This window comes from Spodoptera frugiperda, chromosome 28 (assembly GCF_023101765.2).
Source record: "Spodoptera frugiperda isolate SF20-4 chromosome 28, AGI-APGP_CSIRO_Sfru_2.0, whole genome shotgun sequence".
NCBI classification, from domain to species: Eukaryota; Metazoa; Arthropoda; class Insecta; order Lepidoptera; family Noctuidae; genus Spodoptera; species Spodoptera frugiperda.
The window spans coordinates 13986169-14009548 of NC_064239.1; the positions used below are offsets into that span (position 1 = coordinate 13986169).

The following is a 23380-nucleotide window of genomic DNA, read 5'->3' on the forward strand; positions in this document are numbered from 1 at the left end:
GTGTTTTGGTGCAGACGGACGGTCTCCGTCACCGCGGCGCACGCCGCCCGGCGCGGGCGCATTCCTCACGCCGCTCACGCCGGGCTCCGGCCGCGCGCGCTCCCCGCTGCACGCGCACGCGCACACTCCGTTACACGCGCACGCGCACAAACCGCGCGCGCTCGAGCCCACGGCTGATGACACTGCCGACCTCGAAGAACTGGAACACTTCGCCAAGACCTTCAAGCAGAGACGCATCAAACTCGGTGAGCTCCCGCCCCGAGCCAGCTCGGGCCCGTCTGTGGCGGCCGTCGGCTGCCCACCAGGCGGAAAGTAACTCAAAGCATTCTCTGATCCGCAGGGTTCACGCAGGGCGACGTCGGCCTCGCCATGGGCAAGTTGTACGGGAACGACTTCTCGCAAACGACGATATCACGGTTCGAGGCGCTCAACCTGAGCTTCAAGAACATGTGCAAACTAAAACCGCTCCTGCAGAAGTGGCTGGAGGACGCCGACTCGTCGCTGGCGGGCGGCGGCGCCGGCACGGGCGCCGGGGCCGCGCTGGGCGCCGGCCTGGCCGAGGCCGTGGGCCGGCGCCGCAAGAAGCGCACCTCCATCGAGTCGGGCGTGCGCGTCGCCCTGGAGAAGGCCTTCCTGCACAACCCCAAGCCCACCAGCGAGGAGATCGCCGCGCTGGCCGACGCGCTCTGCATGGAGAAGGAGGTGGTGCGCGTGTGGTTCTGCAACCGGCGCCAGAAGGAGAAGCGCATCAACCCGCCGGCGGGCGAGGGCGCCGGGGGCGCGGGGGCGCGGTGGCGCTGGCGCCGCACGCGCACGCGCTGCACGCGGCGTCCGTGGCGCTGCAGCCGCTGGCGCTGCTGGCGCGCGCGCCGCCGCGCGACTGACGCGGCCCGCCGGCGGGCCCCGGGCCCCGGCTGACACATATCTCGTTGTAAATAGTGCGCGGGCGCGGCGCGGTGTACAGACTAGTGTTAGCGTGTATATAGATGTACGTGCGGGCCGCTGCGCCCGCCCTAGGCTAAGTTTATATATTATTACGTGAATTTTATTTATGTGGGAGCGCGGCGCTCGCCGCCGCCGCTGTACAGAGCTCATATCAGTTAGCGCTCCACGCGATGACTATGTAAGGTGGATGTGTAGAAAACTATCTGTATGTTACAATAAAACATCATAGACTTTATCGGTGCTTTCATTCACATTGCTGTGTCCCTGTGTGTGTGTTCCTATCGCCATAACCAGTGATGGGAACAGGTAGTGCTTATTAGCGTAAACTTTGGAACGAGGACTTCCTTAGTACTATATTTTTCCATACTATAAATATACCTATATTTGTTACAACAATATCATATTACTGCCTTTTATTTTTCTTTTACCGTTTTAGTTTTTTATATAAACTGGTTCAGAAAAGTTGATAGTAGTAACGACTATGTTATGTTATGTCTATTCGCAAAGGAGATTGTCCAAAGCTGGCTATTTTTAAACAGGCTGCTCAACAAAAATGTAATTTACCAATAATTTTTTTTATATTTTAGTAAATGTCTGATGCTAATAACTATGTACAAATTAGCACTATTAAAAAAACTATTTTTATTGGGATTTGTTATTATAAGACCAAGTCTTTGTAGTAGTTGGATTTGAATTTGACTTTAGTGCTGCCAATCTGCTGTCAATCTGTTGTGCTTTTCGTCAAAATGACAGATATTATTCGCTTTGTTCTTTTGCATTGTGAGTGTTGCAACTGCAGTTTATTGCGTGGGAAAATACAAAGTAGACACATTAGTAGGAAAACATATTTTGTATATATATTATATGAAAATAACACTGAAGGCAGGACAGCCATAAAACAATATTGCTGCAACTGCTTGGTGGGTCGTAGAACAGTAGGTTGCTGTGCACATGTGACTATTATTTGGTTTTTGAGCTGGGCAAGGTACCAGAAAATTATTAATCCACCTGCCGAGTTCCTTGACCATATTTTAATTACATATAAATCGGATTAATAATGCATTTTAATAGAAAAAAATGTTTTATTTCATGCATAACCAGTTTCAATAAAATGTAAAAAAATATCTAAATATAAATCTTGATATAAAACTAAGTTTGTATCTTCATTCTTACTGATATGAACTAATAAATCAAACATATAATATTAGCTGAAGTGCTTGTTTAAAAATAGCCAAAGTCCCATACAAGTTGGTCAATCCCCTTTAGGTAAACAACACGAACTTATTCCAAATAACATCATTTTTTAATGTATCTAAGTGTTGTCCGGGAAAAATATAGTAGAAAGAAGAAAGAGAAAGAAAAAGTTTCGGCTCTCATCACTGTCATAGGTAACACCGATCACGTAGGTACGTAATATAGGCGAGTACGGTGTCGGCACCTTCAGCTCGTTAGCCCGCTAGTCAAGCAAAGGGTGGCGCCGTCGGGTTCCATACCTGACTGATACCAACGTGAGTCCGAATCAGGTATACTAATTATTCCTACTCTCCTTACCTTTTGCAGCCAAATGGAGGAATCTTGTATTGACGTCTCATTGTCCATTGTTGCCTTCAGTTTCGATGGACACGAGTCGCTGGTGCGTCCTGCTAGATGCTTGGTGCAGAGATTTGTCTCAACATTACCTCGGGTCCAATGGATTGTAATATTTATTTGGCGCATTCACTGGTTGTCACATTTGTAACAGACAACAAGGAAAACTTCAGCAGTCTCTACTCCAGTGGACAAGCTGACAACATAGCAAACACACCGTCCACAACAGGCCTATTGTCTAAAAGTAGGGCCAGTTGGAAACATACAACTTTTTCATAATCACGGGATTCCTTGTAAACCACTCAACGGATTCACGCGACAGATTTAGGGGTACGAGAAGGAGCAAGGGAACAGGTAGAGGTACTGGTGCGGGTAGGAGTACAGATAGAAGTAGAGTTAGGGGTAGAGGTAGAAAAAGGAATAAGATTAGAGGTAGAGGTAACGGTAGGGGAAAGGAAGGTCGTAGGGGTACAGATGCGGGTATGGCCAGGCTAACCCTAACCCTTGGCATACCAATAGCTGGGCTTGTCCGAATCTGCTGCCAGGTTACTCCGCTGTCAGTGTCTGTCATACGCCGCACAGCACTCATGTTATCTGCAGTATCGCTGTAGAAGGCTCTCGCAAATTATCGGAGAGATTAGTGCGACCACGTTTATTCATTACACCAGTTGCAAACTGCCACGAGATGGGAGTAAGTAGTCAACTCGGACCACATGCCTACGGCCCATTTGGGACGAGTTGGGGAAATTAAAAATAAATTAAGTTTTTAGTGGTCAACTCGTCCCACTTTTTTTTTTGTATGGATTTTTAAACTTTATCAATGTTTGGTACAGTTAGCAACACAAGATTAAAAATATTTTTTATAGTACTTCACTTTCGTATTGTTCATAGATTATTTCATATTAAAAAATCCTGACGAAGTAAGAACCTCTTTTTTTAGTGTCGGTTAAATAATTTATTACCTAATATTTTGTTAGCAATCGCACAAATTCATGTGTTAACCAAAATTACTAAGAATAGTAAACATGTGTGGCTTAAACTATGGTCATGGCGGTCACTTATGAAGTAAATGATAACATAGATAGAATGAAGTTCCTAGAAAATCTTTTGTTTTCAACAAAGTAATAGAACTTTATTATTTCCACACTAACCCTTTTGCTACTGACTGTACCTTATCTCATTGTGGTAGTGACGTGGGACGAGTTGACCACTAAAAATATTATTTTATTTTATTTTCTGCAACTCGTCCCAAATGGGCCGTAGGTATGTGGTCCGAGTTACTCCGAGATGGGGCGTCATCGGGAAAGGCACGAAAATGTTGCGCAGACAAGTTGCCGCCAAATCGTAAAACAAATGACAAATTAATGAATTAACAATCAAGGACATTTGAAAGAGTTACATGTTTGAAATATTTCATTTTTTTTATATTTTAAGCGGCCCTTTCTAAAATCTTTCAGTTTTCCCATCATATGAGACCTATAGAAGAAATTAGATATAATGAAAATCACTGAACCCGGCGTCCCCCTTGTGTATCCCTTTGTTTAAACCATACCTTAACATTATAATCATGATTATCAAGAAGACAGTCAGAAGACGTCCACTGCTACGGCGTGCCACTGCCACACTCACAATGTTCATTTATGTTCAGGATCAGGGATATTATAGACAAATACAAATTCAAGTTAACTGAAAATATTTTATTTATTGGATTACTTTTGCCCGCGGCTTCGCTCGCGGTTCGCTCGCGCTCGGTAAGTGGTTGGAGAAGGCTTACAAAAAATAATGCAGATTGTTTGTTGATCTGCGTACCTTTCACATCCCTGATGCGGCTAAGGAAAATAAATGTACATTCTGTACCGAACAGGCAGAAACTCACTCTGTCATAAGAGCGGGAACTCTGCATGCGAGCGGGAAAAATTTGGCATGTCCCGACTTGTATAAAAAGACTTTGAATGTTAATAATTACTAGTCCTTGACTCCTTGAAACCCGCAGCTGTGCCCACAGTATTTAATGTTGGTCCGTCGAGGCCGAGCTCACTATGCAGTTGTTCCAGTCTGCTTTAGTTAGCCAAACTACCCTCTCATAATAAATGTGTGTACTATAGTTATACTTTGTAATTTGTCAAAAAACTCACATAAAGTTAAAATAGTAAATAAAAAAGTGTGTTTTATAAAGGATATAATAAGTATGAAGGCACATGCAGTCAATCAAACTGAGAAACTACTACTTTTTTTAAAGTCGGTTAAAACTGAATACTAACAAACAAATATGTTTATTTAGTAGTCGTATAATCGTATTAGTTGGGAACTATTTCAAAAATCGTGTTTCGTGTAAGTGAAGCGGATAATTATACCGAGCTTAGATAGGGCAGCGCCATCTATGCCGTGAAGGAATAAACGTGATGTGCCGTCGGTTGAGTCAGTGACTGCAACAGTCTACAATGATAGTAGTACGCGCGTTGTTGTATAGATGGCGCTATATTTTAGTTAACGTTGTTACAAAATATAAACCCATGACCTAAAGTAAAACATTTAATAAAGTACAAATTAAAATAAAATAAGTCGATTGTCTTTTATCCATGACATATCGATATATATCCAACATAAACAGAAGTTTTCAAATCGGACCAGGGGGTCTACTCTAATTCAACAAACGAAAAAACTTCGCAGATTGCATACTACAATTCGATACGAACCTTCGCATTCGAGAACCGGAGTAGTACCCTACAGTCGTTCCGGAGATTAGCGCGTTCAAACAAACTCTTAAGCTTTATTAGTATATTGAAGTACAAATATAGATGTAGATAATATAAGTGAATCTCGACTTAATTTTAAATACTTAGGTACTTTTATTTGATCTTAGAATAAACTTTTATTTGCAACGTAATGTATAAACACAATATTATTTATTATATGAAGGTACTTTTCTATGAACGAAAGTCGGAACAGTCCGAAGTAGGAAATTGAAATAATAAAGAAAAATCCAAAATTCATTAATTTTGGACCTTTGCCTTTGTCCCAAACAACTTTCGACGCATTGTATATTCATGGGGACTTCTAATATTTTATTGCTAATAGTGAAGTGATGAGTTCACACTTAGAAATAAAGTCTCCACCAAAATTTTGTTCTATCTACTCTATTTTTTGTTATTTCATTTGTCTATTATGATACGACTTGGCTGTTTCGAGCAAAGCAAAGTAGTAGGTATATCAAGTTTATACATTCGTTTACAAATAAAATAGGTACCTAATTGTTGTAAGATCGATTCGATCTGTGGGGACTTTTGTCACTTTGTACCGAATGGTGAACCCAGTGCTTGCCTAACTTTATTTGACTACTGTTGTGGTTTACTTTGTGACTACACTAGAAACTATTGGCGAATGTCTAAAAATTGACATTTGTTACCTACACCACCAAATGTATAGAATAGATATTGATATATACAGTGCCGCTGTGCCGCTGCAGACCTACACATATTTATTAGTTGTATGATAGGTTAATTGTTTATGTTCTCAGCACGGTCATCTTACACCATTAGAGTAATGCCCTGCGCCATTAGGTTACATGATGGTTTCGTAATTATTAATGTTATTCCATGTATTTATTTAAAATATATTTTTAAATACTAATTATAAAAAACTATATTAAAATAATATTTAAAAATATACAAATAGGAGTCGACCAGTAGTGGGAGCGTGGTCTGAACTACTAGTGATTAGGGCTGCAGAGACAGAAACCTTCTCACAATACGTGCTGTTTCTAGGAGAACTGTCTTCTGTATCAGGCCCTTGATCCACCCGCCTAACGCCAGCCTCATCACATGGATGTCGAGGCTTTTAGGGATCAGCGCATTGGCCGACACGACTATCGGCACAATGATAGCCGAATCCACATTCCACATATCGACAACCTCGTGAGCCAAGTCAAGATATTTTATTTGTTTATCTTTCTCAGCTTTCACGAGGTTCTTGTCATGGGGGATGGCGATGCCGATCCCAGTACCACGTGATATGGCTGTTTTCTATGGTCGGGCACATACTTGTATTTAGTATGGAACCTCAAACTCAACAAGTTGATAGTGAGTGGCAGTGTAGATGGGAATCTTCTACCAAGGGCCGCCACCTCTATCAGTTCTTTCCATCCGTGCATGAGCGACTGAAGAGGACATGGTTGGAGGTGGATCACTGTGTTGCCCAATTTCTTACTGCCCATGGCAACTTTAAAAGCGTTTAGGCGTTTTTGCCATTCCTATTATTGGAAACAAGTATAACAGGTCACGCATAGGACCCATTTAGTATTTTAGTTTTATGTGCTTGGCGCCTGGGCTTCTCCCAGTTGTGCAGTCTTTTTTGTGCCTTAAGGCTTAAGTCATTTTATCTCCTGCATTAAATTCGCCGAGGTAAGTGGAAACTATCGTTTTCTTTTTCTTCTCCTCAAATAACATCTTCTGATTTGTTTCGTTGCGGGATCCAAGACAGTCATTCATTTCCCTGGGACGCGCCGGACTTCAGTGTTACGGTGTTTTCATGTTTGTATCTACTTTAGATCCTGGTTTACAGGAGTTGCAGCGGTATGGGAGGGTGTGGCGAGAGGCGGGCTTGTCCCAAAAAAAAAGTTGATAGTGCAAAGCAAGTTGCTGGTGGAATCTTGGCTACCTGATTATGTTCCATGCAAATATTCACTATTAGCCAAACGACCACAACCAGAAATTATATGTCTTATGGATTCACCAGGACTATGACATGCCCGACATATGTCAACCATCCCATCCTCAATAACATATTTCCGATAGTTATTTATTAAATTTTGCACATACAAATTAAATCATTATACTGTCATTGCAAATGGATCACATTCACGCACTTTTGTCATGCTCTCTAATGATGATCCGATACCGACGCATTATTAAAGTATTAATCAGCCAATGTACATGCTGAATATTGTGTAGTCGTAACTTCCGATCGGAGACGTTCTCTATTCTCCCAATACTTCTTAGACCTGAACTCGGGACTTTACAGTTCTGCAGCGGTTCCAAGTAATCACCTCAGCGCCTCACGACGCATGTTGTAAGTAAAGGGTTTTCCAATCAGAGGTGTTATGTCGAGTAGCCCGCTCTCTCGGTACATGTGACTTGCTACAGGACGGCAACGCAACCATTGGTCGTTTACTGGAAACGTTTACGGACCGTGTTATCTTTAGAAGAGGTGATCATACTTGGCCACCGAGATCTTGTAATATAACTTATTTTTTTGGGATCACGTGAAAGGGAAGGTCTCCGCCAATAGCCCAGCGTCGATTCAAGACCTCAAAAATGTAATTCGTGCGTGTCGCTATCGCGGACATAGGGCGGCCACATTCGGTTATGAAATGGCCTGAGGATATTTTTCGCTACTAGTGTCAAACCTCCTCCCTTCTCTTTAACGTAATGAAATAAACATCTGTTCGTTTATATTAAAACATTTTATTTTTCTTTGAATATCACAATAACGCCTCTTATTGGGAAGTGTGTTATCCTCATGTTGCAGGCGTTACCTTCATAATTAATCAGGCAAGTGATCTAATACTAAGGTAAACAAATGTTTACGGTACTTGGAGGGTCATCGGCTCTAATGGTTTAGTCAGCTGCAGACCGCAGTGTAGGCAAATATATAGTGTAATGAAGCGCGGTTGGTTTCAGTACTCGTCGCGGACAGCGCGGAGTCGGTCCGCGGGCGGCGCGGGTGTAGTGACCTCAAGTGAACGGCGCGCGCTGTGCGCGGCCGGTGAGGCGCGTGATATCAGCGCGAGCGACGTTATCAGTGCGCGATTAGATACCGCCGCGAGCGCACCGCCGCACCTGAGCGCGGACAACATGAGGACCCGGGACCGGCTGGCCGAGCTGCAGCATGTGAGTGAGGGCACGGGCCCGGACCGGGGGCGGCCGGGGCAGTGAGGCCGGCGACTGACGAGCGTGTGTTGCAGCTGGCGAGCGGCGCGGCCGGCAGCGTGTACTGCGCCACCGTGACGCCCGGCGAGCCCGCCGCCGCCGCCGACCACGCCGCGCACATCCAGGACATCTTCCGCGAGGTACGAGCCCCGAACCTGCGGCCCGCGCAGGCGCACTGTCACGCGCCGCTTCATTACGGGAGACGTGCGATGTTAACGATCCGCTCGTTGTGTTCATTAGCAGCCCGACTAATTATTTAGTGCCCGCCATGTTGTAGTGCAGCGCACGCGCACCGCTCGTCTCCTACATGCTTACATCCCGTCACATAATCATTACGATCATGACACAAAAAGTTTCCATGAGCTGCGCTCTGATGACGTCACGTGTTTATTATTACTTGCTAGCGCACGAACATATTCTTACGCGTTATTACTTATTTGTAATCCCACATCGAAAAGTATCATCTAAGCAACGATGTATGACAAGGCGCGCGCACACCTAGCTCGGCGCGCGACGTACTGTTTGTTTACACACGCGGCGCAGTATCGCGGGCCGCAGCCTTGACCCGGCGACCGCGCTGCACTAGTGTGCTAGTGCTCATTCCGTGGTGCTGCAGGTGGAGCGCATGCGCGGCTGGATCCACGAGCTCGACAACAACACGCAGCTGATCCGGCGCCTGCACTCGGACCCCACCTTCCACACCAACAAGAGTAAGTAGTCAGCCCCGGCGCGCCCCGCCCCGCGCCCCTCCCGCCACCAACTAATGCGGCGTGCACGCAGACTTGCAGGAGCAGTTGGATGCGGCGGTGACGGCGTCCAACGCGACCGGGCTGAAGGTGAGCGGGGCGCTGCGCCAGTTCGAGGGCCGGCTGAGCACGCGCAACGACGCGGCGGCGCGCATAGCACGGCTGCAGTACGCGGCCTGCCGGCGCCTGTACGCGGACGCGCTGCAGCGCCACCACGCCGCGCTGGACGCCGTGCGCGCGCAGCAGCTGCTCCTGCTGCAGCACCAGATCCAGCTCAGTGAGTGGCCAGCCGCGCGCCGCGCGCCATGTACTACTCCTTAGATTGGATGCCGGCAGGAGCGGGCGACAGCGCGCATTAACTAATTGAGTTCAAGCGGATGTAGGATGACCACACCGCGCCGCGCTGTCGCCCGCTCGCGCTACTCCCGTGTGCTACTTCCAAATAAAAACATCTTACATATAGTGGCAGTATAATTTGGAAGTTGTGCTATATCATTCCGTTGGCAAGTCTGTCCGCCTGTAGGAGTAGGTATTGGGTACACGACCACGGACACTGCGGACATGGTACAGACCGACAAAAACTACTAAAGTCGAACTGAAGGTCGGGTGAATGACTTGAATAAGAAGTGTGTAATAGTTACCTCTAACTAACTACTGCACTCGCACTGTTTGGGGCTACATTACAGTACGTCCGCGCAAACTGATGCTTGCGACATCCCAGGATGTATACCATGTTGTGTTCCGTTCCCGCGGGAACTTGCGATGATGTTCTCTTAGCGCTGACTATACCTACTTCTTTTTTTAATTGATCCTTCTTGTAACGTAAAACGAATCGAGACATCGTTTGAAATACAGGCGCATGTGCACATAGCCTTTCATTAGCGGGATAGTTAGGAAGCGTTTCCTAATTGTAGATGTTTTGAAATAACGCTCAGTGAACAAGTTCAATGGCTCGGTTGAATGAGCGACGTGCGCGGCGTGTTGCAGCCCAGCTGTCGGTGTCGGAGGAGGAGTGCGAGGCGCTGCTGGAGTCCAACAACATCGCGCTGTTCGTGGACAACGTGCGCGCCGAGACCGCGGAGGCGCGGCGCGCGCTGCGCGACGTGGAGGCGCGCCACGAGGAGCTCGCGCGCCTCGAGGCCGCGCTGGTCGACGTGCGCGACCTCTTCACGCAGCTCGCGCACCTCGTCGCGCAACAGGTATACAGTGCTGTGTCTGACCCCCGGGCCCGGTTCACAATGCTTGCCTGCGTGCCTTCTACGATAAATCTATATACATATAATAAAATCGTAGAAAAGTGCTGTCTGTACATTGAAAATAAAAATAAAAAAAATAGCAGGGGTTATTGTTATGTCGATGTCGAACCCAAAAATGTAATTAACTTTTTTTTTGTCTGTTTGTCTGTTTGTCTGTTTGTCTGTTTGTCTGTTTGTCTGTTTGTCTGTTTGTCTGTTTGTCTGTTTGTCTGTTTGTCTGTTTGTCTGTTTGTCTGTTTGTCTGTTTGTCTGTTTGTCTGTTTGTCTGTTTGTCTGTTTGTCTGTTTGTCTGTTTGTCTGTTTGTCTGTTTGTCTGTTTGTCTGTTTGTCTGTTTGTCTGTTTGTCTGTTTGTCTGTTTGTCTGTTTGTCTGTTTGTCTGTTTGTCTGTTTGTCTGTTTGTCTGTTTGTCTGTTTGTCTGTTTGTCTGTTTGTCTGTTTGTCTGTTTGTCTGTTTATCTGTTTGTCTGTTTGTCTGTTTGTCTGTGTGTCTATGCGCGCTAATCTCAGAAACGGCTGATCCGAGTTGGATGCGGTTTTCACGAATATATTGTGGTATGCTTCAATTTACATTTAGTGTTTGTTTCATGTCAATCGGTTCATAAATAAAAAAGTTATGTCAAATTAAAGAATCACGTCGAACACTATTCTATGCTTATACCATTAATCTCCGAAACTATTTGACGGATTTGGTTGTAATTTGGTACAGATATAGTTTAGAACCTTAGAAAGGACATAGGATAGTTTTATTTCAAAAATCAAAAAATAAAAATAGAAATTTATCGCGCTATGGTTTCGTTACATTCATTTGGTTGGGTATCGGCCGAGCGCTTCGGTACTATCGTAGAAAAAGTGTATTATCAGTCGTATGATTATTTGTCTGTAGTGGTCCTGCTGTTTCGTATATTCTAAATAAATTGGTTTCGTTGTATTTGTCAATTAATAAGTTTATTTGTTGGGTTTTTCTGGTTTTCTGGTTAAATTATTTAACGTAGGTTTAGTTTGATATCGATTATTAGTAGTTACTGTAGTTAGTTTTTTAATAAAATTGTAAGTCTAATTTATTAATTAATTAGATAGATTAGATTTAAGTCGTTTCTTTTAAATTATTTAGTTTAAGCTTGGTTATTATAGCATAGAGGATAGGTTGTAATATAATTTCTTTTTTAAATGTTATAAATTCGTAATTCGTAGCTTTCTTTAGTTTTAAGTTAGTTTTCATCTTAAGTTCGGAAAGATTATAATATTTCTTTAGTTTAAGTCCGTTTTTAAACAATTTTTTCAATGCCCTAAGTGAGTATACATCTATTAAATTCAAACGCAGAGCTCATTATGTTGATTTTTGAAGAGTTCCCTGGAATATCTTCTACGTCTCATTTTTGAAGAGATTCCGCGAGATTGGGAACTATGTGGTTAAAACCAAAAATTTGCCGGAAGTCACTATTCCACGCGAACGAAGTCGCGGGCAAAAGCTAGTACCTAATAAGGCCCGTCGTTCGATCATCATGGACTGTAGCTTAATGTTTGTTACTTCTTCGCGCAACAACTATACACCGGTTTGTATTGTGTACCTATACGATATAATTGTGTATGTAAATACAACGACTGGGGCACGTCGGTACTGTTCTACTCTTTTGGCATACGCAAGTGGATTCAAACGGAACTGGAGGCCCTGGACAAAAAAGTAAGTTAATTGTTGACTGAACATCGGATGCATCACCCACGACCATCGGTACTGAGGCATTTCCACGTAAATGTGGGGGGATTTTTAAATGCCAAAACTCTCTAGAACAGTGATGTATGCAGGTACCGAAAATATTATTTTAAAATAGCAGTGGGGATACATCGAGTTGTTGCACTAATCACTGACTGCACTAAGCACTTATTCCGGAAAAAGCGGGCGTCTTAAACCTCCGGGCCACCAAGAAATAAATATCTTGTTAGCGCAATACAATACAATAATTACGCTAATAGAAGTTGTCTAGTAAAGTTTATCTATTTTCCCAAAGTTTTATTTTCAACCTTAGTAGTGTTTACATAAGTACCATCGCAAGCGTGGTGATACACAGACATTCCAAACTAAGGAAAATATTTCAATTGACCAAACCAAGGGCCAAGAATTAGAACCGAGTCAGCCGGCGTGGGCGCAGGTAAACCGTCCGGCCTCGATGGAAGAGATAGCTAGGAGCGGTTTGTCAGATTAAAGTTTGCTATGTTGCAGCAAGACCAGGTGGACAGCGTGGAGTACTACGCACTGCAGGCCACGGAGCACGTCGGCAGCGGCGGCACGCAGCTGCTCAAGGGCACCGTCAGCCGCACCAAGGCGCGCAAGGTAAGCTCCGCAACACTACCGACTGTAGCCCCAGTCCCCATCGCAGTGTATACAACCGGCGCCTCCCTGTTACAGAAGAAGCTCGGCCTCATCGTGTGCCTGGCGGCCGGCTTCGGCATCGTCCTGCTCGTGCTCGTGCTCACGTGACCCAGGCCCGCCACTGCCCGCCACTGCCCCGCTGCGTACTACTACCAAACACTAGTCATTGTTTTCTATGAAGTTCCCCAATAATTTATGTTGTACTTTTAATTGTAATTATATTATAAGAAATAAAGGTTAATATTTATCGCTTACTCTTTTATTCCCTAAGGTTTCTGCTCCTATAATATAAAAAAATTCACTTTAGACGAAATCATGGACTTTAATAATGTAGTCTGTATATTTTGTGTATCTGTCGAAAATGACTTTGGTCTAAAACGATACCTGTCATAAATAAGATCTGACATATTTTAAAACTAGCTTTTGCCCGCGACTTCGTCCGCGTGGAATAAAGTCAAAGTCAAAATCATTTATTTCAAATAGACCAGGAAGGCACTTTTGAACGTCAAAGCAAATATAATAATATTAATAACGTCTGTCTGTCGGTCAGTCCTCTAGTGAAGCTATTTGCTCGTTCCAAAGTGTAGATTCCTATGGAGAAGAACGAGCAAGAAACTCCATAGGTTACTCTTTTTCAATCAGATTTACAATACAATTCTTGGTTACATTGTTTCGATTACTTCAGCTATGTGAGAACAATGTAAAACTAATATACAGTCAAAGTGACAGAAAAAGAAAATAACCTAGAGGACAATAAAAATTAATGCAGTCCGGGGCTGACCAGTCCCAGTTGACAGCGCCCGTTCACGAACATGACACGTACACCAGCACCGCCCAACTCAACCATGTTGCAGGGAATCGAGCGATCCAATGCCCGTGCCACCGCCAATGAGACCTTTGAGTGAGCATGACAACTCCAAGCTGACATAAATGCATTCTACTAGTCTAATTTGATTTCAGTTAATTACAGGGCTCTCACATTTACAATAATTGTATAAAGTACAGAATACGTCGAAATAACATGGTTATATTACTACGTTTTATTAGTTATCCTGTGGAGCCGGACCAGCTTGCCTCCAAGCATTTTTATCTTCTATATAATCATTTACTTTGTAGTATGCTTGTCTACATAACGTTTTTTTAATACATAGTTTAAATTTTGATTCATTCAGATTCTGTATTTCCATTGGAACTCTATTATAACATTTAACATTTCTGACTATTTAATAATACATCGCATTGGTTAGTCTTAACATTTGGCAAAACAAATCTAATACATTTTGTCTTTTTATCATTTAATACTAAGTTATTTGATGTAAACCAATTTTGAACCTTTGTAACAACTGTACCTTTTGGGTAAATAAAACAGCCGTTATAATGCTAAGAGAAGGTATAATAAGAATCTAAGATCAAGGGAGACAGTGGGTTCTTCAATATTCACTAAGACCAACACGTGAAAAGTCCAGCAATCAATACCACTGCCCTGATAGATCGGCGAATGCGTGGTCGGTCACTAGGGTAGTCCGGTGGTCGTCGTAGCGCAGGTAGAAAGTAGGTTGCAGGGTAGTCCAATTAGTACCAGCGAAGTCCGGTACCGGAGCGGTGAACCCTGGAATAGTGTAAACCTTCCACTTTAACACTACCCTCAATATTTACGTGACTGCCACACCCCTATGTGAATTCTACAAAAGCGACGTGATACTATGAGGTACAGATGGTAAAGATGACATGAAATAGTGATCAATGATGAGGCAGTCAATGTACATAAAAGCAACAGAAAGGTAGCTAGTATAAAAATATCTGTCACTACAAGCTACTACATATTTGAACAAACAAGCAATTTATAGCAAGGTAGCAATTTAATGAGAAGATGAGCTCAACGCATATTTATCAGATTTACAATTCTACTGAGCTATACTTAATAGATATAATTTTGCAACACTTACCCGATTCGGGGTGAAAACGATACACTCAATTGTTATAAACTTTAACAGCCGCGCAAGTACTAGATAGATATAATTATCTATAAAATTATTATATATTGAATAATCTCGACTCAATATAATAGTCGCAGGTAGAAGGAAATAATATTTAGGTAACGCGGCACGTCCGACCTCAACGTCGTCCAGTTAGCTCTGGCACAGGTAAAATTCCACAGCGCGCGCCGCCTATCGATCCCTCCACGCGATCACGGCGTGAACTGCTAAACATACTGTGCCTCCCGAGTTTGCTTATGAATTAATATTTAATTAGTTTTAGTTCATATTAATATTTTTTTTATTTGTATAATAATGTAAATAGTAATTAGCGTTAGCTTTAGGAATTAAGTACTTAGTTATTTAACGTGTAATTTTGAAGTTTGTTTCGAACCTGAAGCGAAGAAACCGTTACACCTTCATTAGAGCATTATTTACGTCGTCATAATTATTTTTTCGTCTATTTATTTTAAAAACTAATGATGTGTCATCAGCAAATAATACCATCTGAGGTTCATTCTGAAATAAATGGGGCAAGTCGTTTATATATGCCAAAAATAGGAATGGGCCTAGTATTGAGCCCTGCGTTACTCCCATAGACATGCTAGCACCCGGTGAGTTTATTTTATTAACTTGTACTTTAAGTTGCCTATCCTGAAGGTATGACTTCAATAGATTTAGCGATATACCCCGAATACCGTAATGTTCTAGCTTCAGCAATAGAGTCTCGTGTTCAACGCAGTCAAATGCCTTCGAAAGATCACAAAATATTCCGATAGCATCCTGTGCGTCTTCCCACGAAGCGAACACCCGCTTAATTAGAGCTACTCCAGCGTCAGTTGTACAGCGTCCCTTGGTGAACCCGTATTGTTGATCGTGAAAAATAGAGTTTGTGTTAAAGTGATGCAGCATTTGAGTAAGCATCAGTTTTTCAAACACTTTACTGAGCACTGGTAAGATAGAAACCGGCCTATAGTTATTGGGCTCCGCACTATCACCGGATTTAAACAATGGAACAACTTTACTCTGTTTCATTAAGTCTGGGAAGACTCCTTGATCTACACTTTTATTAAAAATTAAAGCTAAGTAAGGTGCTATAGTCTCTATAAAAGACTTACACACCCTAACCGACATTCCCCAGAGATCTTCAGTTGACTTAACTTTAATATCTTTGAACGCTTTTATTACTGTTTGGGGGTTTGTGTGTTGAAATCGAAAATCTATTGAGCATTTCTCGACATTATTTTTAAGAATATCTATAGACAGTGTTGGAGATGATTTCAAGGCTTCCGTAGTTTTAAGTGGAATATTTTTAAAAAAAGTTTCGAATTCCTGGGCAACTTTTATATCTGTACAAATGCGTCCATTCTCGGTATTTAAATTAAATTCAGAATTACGTTGTTTATTTCTACCTGTCTCGCTATTAATTATGTTCCAGGTAGTTTTTATTTTGTTATCCGCGGTTCTAATTTTACTGCTAATGTACAGAGATTTAGCATGCTTACAAACCGTTTTAAATATTTTAGAATACTTTGATACATGACTGCGAAAATCCTCACTATTATTAAATTGTCTCATACCATATAACTCAAATAACTTTTCCCTACTTATACGAATACCTGGTGTAGCCCAGTCACAAAATACAAATTTACTTTGAATGTTTTTACGTTTTAGAGGGAAGATTTTATCAAATTGTGTTTTAACAATGGACAATAAGTTGGCATAAATCTCACACGGGTATTCACTATCATGTATTTGGTCGCATAATTCATTTTGTAAGTTCTGATTCAACGACTCAATTTTTTTATCTGTGATTTGCCTAAATATAATTTCTCTTTTTGGTACAGTTGTAATTACAACTGTACCAAAATTGTATAAAATAATAAATGTATAAAACTGTATTAAAATTCACTGTCAGCCCACTGTGATCTGAAGGTAATCTATTGACAATGTCTTTATTAAAATAATCACAGTTACAAAAAATATTATCGATACAAGTCGCCGAAGTGGATGTTACTCGGGTGGGCTCAAGAAAAATATTAGACAAATCAAAACATTTAAAGAGACTTAATAAATTAGTACTATTTGAGCCGTTCTCCAAGAGATCAATATTAAAATCGCCACATATTATAGTACATTTGCTATTGGAACACGTTTTCCTCAATACGTCTTCCATTACTGAGCTAAAAGTATTAAGGTTCTGTAAATTAGGAGGTCTATAAACACATACTACAATATGCCTATCCAGCTCAACACAGGACAACTCTATTGTATGCTCTATCGAAAGTGATGCAATGTCATGTCTTTCCTTATATTTTACTGATTTTTTTATTAATATCAGGCTACCACCATGTATCATTATTTGACGGCTAAAGTAGTTGCCAACACAATAGTTTTTAAAATTTATAGATTCTACTTGATAGCCTTTCAAAGACTTTCGGCAAAAAAAACCATTTATCCCCCTCTTCCCCGTTGGGAGGGAATTTCCAAAAATCCTCTCTTAGTGGTAGCCTACTCCTCCCAACAAACACACATGTCAAATTTCAGTTCTCTACTGCCAGTAGTTCCTTATCGCATTCAGTATTCCTTATTGCATGATTCAGTATTCACGCACGATGGCTTTAGCGTAATTCACGTATATCTTTGGTGTTTCTGTATCAATTTCTATGATTCTTTTCATATTAAATAGGTAATAATGTAAACATTTTTTAATAAGGGATTTTATTGGGAGTTATACGTGTTACTGTGAGTCAACCATAAAAAATAGACACTTGCTGTCGTGGAATATTTAATTCACGCGGAGTCGTCGCCGGCGGCACAGAGACGAAGCAAATGAGGACCGTCTGTACGAAGCGTACAAGGCGGCAAAGGCGGCCCTCAAGTCAGCTATCGGCGCCGCCAAAGACGCTGCGAGAGCCGAGCTGCTGGAGACACTAGACGGCGATCCATTCGGGAGACCATACAGGGCGGCGCGTAACAAACTGCGCCCCTCAGGTCCCCCGGTGACCGAGACCCTTGAGCCTTCATTGCTGGATGAGGTGGTGCTGTCCCTGTTCCCGCGCCGGAACGCCGATTTCACCCCTCCAGCGATGAACCCCCTCGGGGGAGGCCCCTAGCGGAAGAGGAGGAACATGCTCCACCTGTCACCGACACCGAGGTCCACACAGCGTTAGTCCGCCTCCGGGGAAAGAAAACTGCCCCCGGCCCAGACGGTATCCCCGCTAGGGTAGTGGCCATTGCCGCCTCCCAAATGGAGGAGCGGTTTCGGGACCTCTTCAGCGCGTGTCTCGCAACGGGGAGGTTCCCGAAACCCTGGAAGGAAGGGCAATTGTGCCTGCTGCGCAAGGACGGACGCCCGGCGGACTCCCCCTCGGCATACCGGCCCATCGTTCTGCTCGATGAGGTCGGAAAAATGTTCGAGGGGATCATCGCTGCCCGCCTCAACCGCCATCTTGCCAACGTTGGACCGGATCTCTCCGACGCTCAGTTCGGTTTTCGAGCCCAGCGGTCGACAATAGATGCCCTGACCCGTCTCAAGGGCCAGGTCAAGGAGGCCGTGGAAGAAGGGGATGGACTGTTGGCTGTGTCGTTTGATATAGCCAACGCGTTCAACTCCATCCCCCATTCAACCATCATAGAGGCGCTCCGATTCCACGGGGTGCCTCAATACCTTCGGAGCCTACTAGCCGATTACTTGGCAGACAGGGCTGTCGTCCTTGTCGACAGAGACGGAGAGGTTCGGCGCTACGTCGTGGAGTCCGGCGTTCCGCAGGGGTCAGTGTTAGGACCCCTCCTATGGAACGTTGGTTTCGACTGGCTCCTGCGGGGAACGCTCCTCCGCGGGACGAGTGTCATATGTTACGCGGATGACACTCTCCTCACTGCCCGCGGGGCTTCACGACGGCGGCCAACCTGGCATCAGCGGGCGGCTCCCTGGTTGCCAACAGGATCCACCGCCTGGGGCTGACGGTGGCGCTGCACAAAACCGAGGCCGTGTTCTTCCACGGCCCGAGGCAGCGCCCCCCTCCCGACGCCCACATCTATGTGGACGGCACCAGGGTCGCCGTAGAGGGCCAGATAAAATATCTGGGCCTCATTCTAGATAGCAGGTGGTGTTTCCGCCCGCACTTCGCCGAGCTGTCCAAGCGCCTACTAAGAACAGCGAATGCCCTCTCGTGGCTTATGCCAAATCTGGGGGGGCCCAGCGCGCGATGCCGGCGTCTGTACGCCGGCATTCTCAGGAGCATGGCCCTTTATGGGGCTCCGATTTGGGCGGACTCCCTACACAGAAGGGAGAATGCCACCGCCCTTCGTGTGCCCCAAAGGGCTATCGCTCAGCGGGTGGCGCGGGCCTACCGCACAGTGGGCTTCGCGGCGGCATGCGCACTGGCGGGCACACCTCCGTGGGAGCTGGAGGCGTGGGTGCTCGCCAGAGTCTATGATTGGACGGCAGAGCGGAGGGCGCGTGGAGAGCACCCGGCTCATGAGGTGAGGGAGGCCGTGCGGCAGGAGGCCAAGGAGGCCATCGTCGTTCACTGGGCGGACGACCTTGCCGCTGCTGCCTTTGGCAGACGAACTCTGGACGCCATCGGGCCAGTCCTCCAGGCTTGGCTCGAGCGGCCGTTTGGTTTCCTCTCCTTCCGCCTGGTGCAGGTGATGACAGGCCATGGCTGTTTTGGCTCATACCTGCACCGCATCGGGCGGGAGGAGAGCCCGTCGTGCCACCACTGCGGCGCGATAGCGGACACGGTGCGGCACACTGTGGAAGAGTGCCCATCGTGGTCCGAACCGCGCCAGAATTTGGTTGCGGCGGTTGGCGAAGACCTCTCACTCACTTCCAATGTTCGCGCTATGCTGGGGAGTGAGGAGGCATGGGCGGCGGTCGCCTCTTTCTGCGAGTGCGTAATATCGCAGAAGGAGGTGGCGGAGCGTGAGCGAGAGGAAGACGCCCTCGCTCCAGCGCTCCGACGAAGAAGAGTCGGCAGGAGAAGACGATAATACAACCGTCTTCTCCCTCCCGGGGGTGAGTAGCGGGTGCTAGGCGCGGGGGCGCCTACACCTGCATTGCACTACTCACCTCTCGCGGGACGGGAGCGGTTGGCACACGACCGTTCCTGATGCCCCTTTCCCATGCTGGGGAGGGGCTTGTAATGGCCTGCCACCACAGGTGGGCTCCGCCGAGGGGGTTCTGGTAGTAAAGGTTCAGCCGGTCTCCCAGACCCCCTAACTGGCGATGCGGGTGTGCTCCTGGGTTTTTTAGTGGGTATGCCGGCTTCGACCGGAGAGTCCCACATATCCCTCCCGTCCCCCGACGGGAGGACGATACATAAAGTATTTTTCCCAGGGTCAAAAAAAAAAAAAAAAAAAAAAAAAGGTTAGGTTGGGGATCCCCCCACAGTGCTGACTTCCACGTAGTGATCCCCGGGCAACGCCGTGTCTGACCACCGTAACGGAGTGGCAGACCGGCGGCTAACGAGCGCTGTGCTTTCGTACACTTTCCTTCATTGCGGTTGAGTACGAACAAGACTTTTCTTCGATGCCATCGAAGCCTTTGCGGGACGCCTCCGGGCGCTTCCAATCAAAACGCCCTTCTCAGGGCGAACCCAACGGCCCTTCTCAGGGCCAACCCAACGGCCCTTTTCAGGGCCAACCTGACGACATATCTGTGTCGGATACTAGCCGCGCACCATCTGCGGCTAGTTTGTTTTGTCGGGCGGACGACTCGTCGGACTGCGAGTCCGTGACCGAGCCGGTCGCCAGTACCAGTCGGTACCTAAAGCGGGCCTACCTGAGGCAAGAATCCGACGATTCTTCGGAATCTGTAACTGGTAGGACTAAAAAGGCGAAGGCGAAATCAAGTTCCCACGACGTGGGACTTGATGAGGCTCAACGCCAACTGAGGGCGTCTCTGGCGCAAGCCAAGAGGGTGGAGGTCCAAAAGGACCTAGAAGAAAAGGTCGCCGCCAAGGAGCGCGCAACCGGTGCCGCAAGGTCCAGGGCCGGCTACGGGGCTTCCAACGTCCTGTACGCAGACCACTCAGTGGCCGAGCTTGCGCAAATGGCGCTGGAGGACAAGGAGGAGATTTTGGAGGTGGCCTCCAAGTCCTCCAATCTGAAGGGAACCTTCCAAAAGGCCCTTAAATGCCGTGCAGCCAGCTTGCACGGCATTATTGCGGAGCTGGTGCAGCGCACGGCCACGGACGAGTCGCGGCAGCTGCAGGCGCGGGTGGATCGCCTGCAGGCTGAGGTAAGCCAGCTGCATAAAAAGCTGGCTGAAGCCACGGCTCCTGCTCCCAAAACCTCAGCAGCAACAGGCTCCTCCTCCGACCTTGAGGACATCATCCGCAAGGTCACTCAGGAGGAGAGAGCCTTCACCAGAGCCTGCCTTGCAGGTATTGAGGATCGGCTGTTGCCGGAAAAGCGCATCCGACCCCCACTCGCGGCGGACAGAGCGCAAGTCGCGATGCCGGCACCGGCAACGGTCCCATCCACCAGCGGGCAACCCCAGGCCCCAAAGCCCTCTAAGGGCAAAGGGAAGGGAAAAAAGTCCCAGGCGGCAGCTCCACTTGCGCCCAGCACATGTGCCGATGCACAAGTCGAGCTTGGAACCGTCCAAGCAGCTCCTCCTCTTAGCCAGCAGGACGACGCGGGGGAACCTTCCGCCACCCCTCCCACCGAGACGTGGACGGAGGTAGTGAAGAGAGGAAAAAGAAGAAGACGGTCCCGAAAATCACCCCGGCTGCTCCTGCAGCCAATAGGGCTCCTGCCGCTCCCTTAAACAAGGTTGTGAAACTTGCGGCTCCCAGGTCGGCGGCGGTGACGGTGACCATCACTCCAGAGGCCGCCGAAAGGGGTGAAACCTACGAGTCGGTGCTGACGCGGGCTCGTGGGTTCGCTGACCCCATTCAATTGGGCATCGGCCCCATCAAGTGTCGCCGTACCCAAACCGGCGCTCGATTATTCGAGTTCCCCGGGGCCGTGGGTTCGCAAAACGCGGATCTCTTCGCGGCTAAGCTGCGAGAGGGCATCGCGGACGTGGCAAAGGTCGCCAGACCAGTCAAGTCCGCGACACTGGAGGTTGTGGATCTCGATGATTCAGTTTCCATGAACGAAGTGGTTGCGGCCATTGCAGCAGCAGGAGGCTGCTCCGTCGAGGCGGTGCATGGTCGGCCCATCTGGACTGGCCGCCGCGGCCTGGGCATGACCCGTGTGGACTGCCCAGTCACCGCAGCCAAGGCCGTCCTGAACAGAACCAAAGGACGGCTGCTGATCGGGTTCAGCTCAGCTGTGGTCCGAGCACTCGAGGAGCAACCTCTGCGCTGCTTCAAGTGCTTCGGCACTGGCCACACCCGATACATGTGTCCGTCCAGCGCGGAGAGGGCAGACACCTGCTACCGTTGCGGCAAGTCGGGGCACTTGGCGGCGTCCTGTGACGCCACCACGCCGCACTGTGCTGTGTGCGCTGCCAGTGGTCGCCCAGCGAACCATTTCATGGCTGGGAGGAAGTGCACTCCTCCCACCAAGAAGGGCAAAATGCAGGCGCCAAAACGTCCTGCCGCTGCCAATGCTACCGCCACCGCTACCCCGGTCACGGTCGCTAACGCGGGAGATGAGATGATTGAATAATGGGGCGCAATCATCTCATCCTACAGGCCAACACCAACCACTGCAGAGCGGCCCAGGACCTGCTGGTGCAGACCATGGCAGATTGGTTGGTGGACGTAGCGGTAGTTGCCGAGCCCTACTGGATTAAGACCGACCAGTTGGCTGGGCGACAGGGATGGCCTAGTCGCGATTGCGGCACGGTCTTCCACAGACTCCCCAAAAGTCTCGCTTCTAGAGAGAGGATCGGGATACGTGGCCGCCGTGTGGGGGGAAAAGCCCTTGTGGGGGTCTACTTCTCCCCAAACCGCCCTCTCCAGGCCTTCGAGGATTTCCTCGGGGTACTAGCGGCCGTAGTCGGCAGGATGGCGCCGCGACAGGTTTCCGTACTGGGGGACTTGAACGCCAAGTCAGAGACGTGGGGCAACTCTGCCACCGACGCTCGTGGGCGGGCGCTTGAGGCGTGGGCAGCCTCCTCTGGTCTCTCCCTCTTGAACAGGGGAGTGTTCAAACATGCGTGCGGCGGCAGGGTGGGTCCATAGTGGACGTTACCTTTGCCTCCCCAGTGCTGGCCGCACGTGTGGAAACTGGCGGGTGGACATGGTGGAGACTCTGTCGGACCACAGATATAACGGTTCGAAATCTCCACCCAGAGCCGACGGGGGAACTCCACATCGTCGGGCCGATCCCCGTTTCCGCGTTGGGCTCTCACTCGCTTGGACCGGGAGGCTGCAAAGGAGGCCGCGTTCCTGCAGGACTGGCTTTCGCCCCCTGCCGTCCTTGACCTGGACGTTGACGCCGCGGCGTCACAACTCAGAGGGTCTCTGACCGAAGTGTGTAACTCCAGCATGCCTCGGACTCGTCGTCCGCCTCCAAACCGTGCCGTGTATTGGTGGTCGGAGGAGCTGGCGCAGCTGCGGGCAGCGTGCATGGCCGCAAAGCGCCAGTTCACGCGGAGTCGTCGCCGGCGGC

General features: G+C 47.2%; 2 protein-coding genes and 1 long non-coding RNA gene across 3 annotated transcripts in view; 2 read left to right on the forward strand and 1 right to left on the reverse strand.

Annotated features, from left to right (window-relative positions):
• LOC118265375 (protein nubbin) overlaps positions 1-1180 on the forward strand; it is an 82041-nt gene extending 80861 nt beyond the window's left edge. The window contains 3 exon segments of the mRNA XM_035578210.2: positions 15-245; positions 341-792; positions 795-1180. Of these exon segments, the coding sequence (XP_035434103.2) occupies positions 15-245; positions 341-792; positions 795-884 (773 nt within the window). The 3' untranslated portion in view covers positions 885-1180.
• A 6994-nt stretch (positions 1181-8174) lies between these two features.
• Positions 8175-13079, forward strand: LOC118265459 (syntaxin). Its single transcript, XM_035578344.2, has 7 exons — positions 8175-8420; positions 8495-8599; positions 9076-9169; positions 9240-9482; positions 10193-10404; positions 12681-12791; positions 12867-13079. The coding sequence occupies exons 1-7, from the start codon at positions 8190-8192 to the stop codon at positions 12936-12938; spliced, it is 1068 nt and encodes a 355-aa protein (XP_035434237.2). The 5' UTR covers positions 8175-8189; the 3' UTR covers positions 12939-13079.
• Positions 13080-14202: 1123 nt separating this feature from the next.
• On the reverse strand, positions 14203-15166 carry LOC118276828 (uncharacterized). The gene is made up of 2 exons (XR_004783710.2): positions 14777-15166; positions 14203-14439 (listed from the first exon to the last, which is right to left on the reverse strand). It is a non-coding gene; the product is annotated as an uncharacterized LOC118276828 (long non-coding RNA).
• Positions 15167-23380: the final 8214 nt, after the last annotated feature.

Bases quoted from the DNA above. Each gene is read 5' to 3' on its own strand.
- LOC118265459 (XM_035578344.2), top strand. From the start codon at position 8,190: ATGAAGCGCGGTTGGTTTCAGTACTCGTCGCGGACAGCGCGGAGTCGG. The intron at 8,421-8,494 runs GTGAGTGAGGGC...CGTGTGTTGCAG, and splicing joins GGCTGGCCGAGCTGCAGCAT to CTGGCGAGCGGCGCGGCCGG. The intron at 9,483-10,192 runs GTGAGTGGCCAG...GGCGTGTTGCAG, and splicing joins GCAGCACCAGATCCAGCTCA to CCCAGCTGTCGGTGTCGGAG.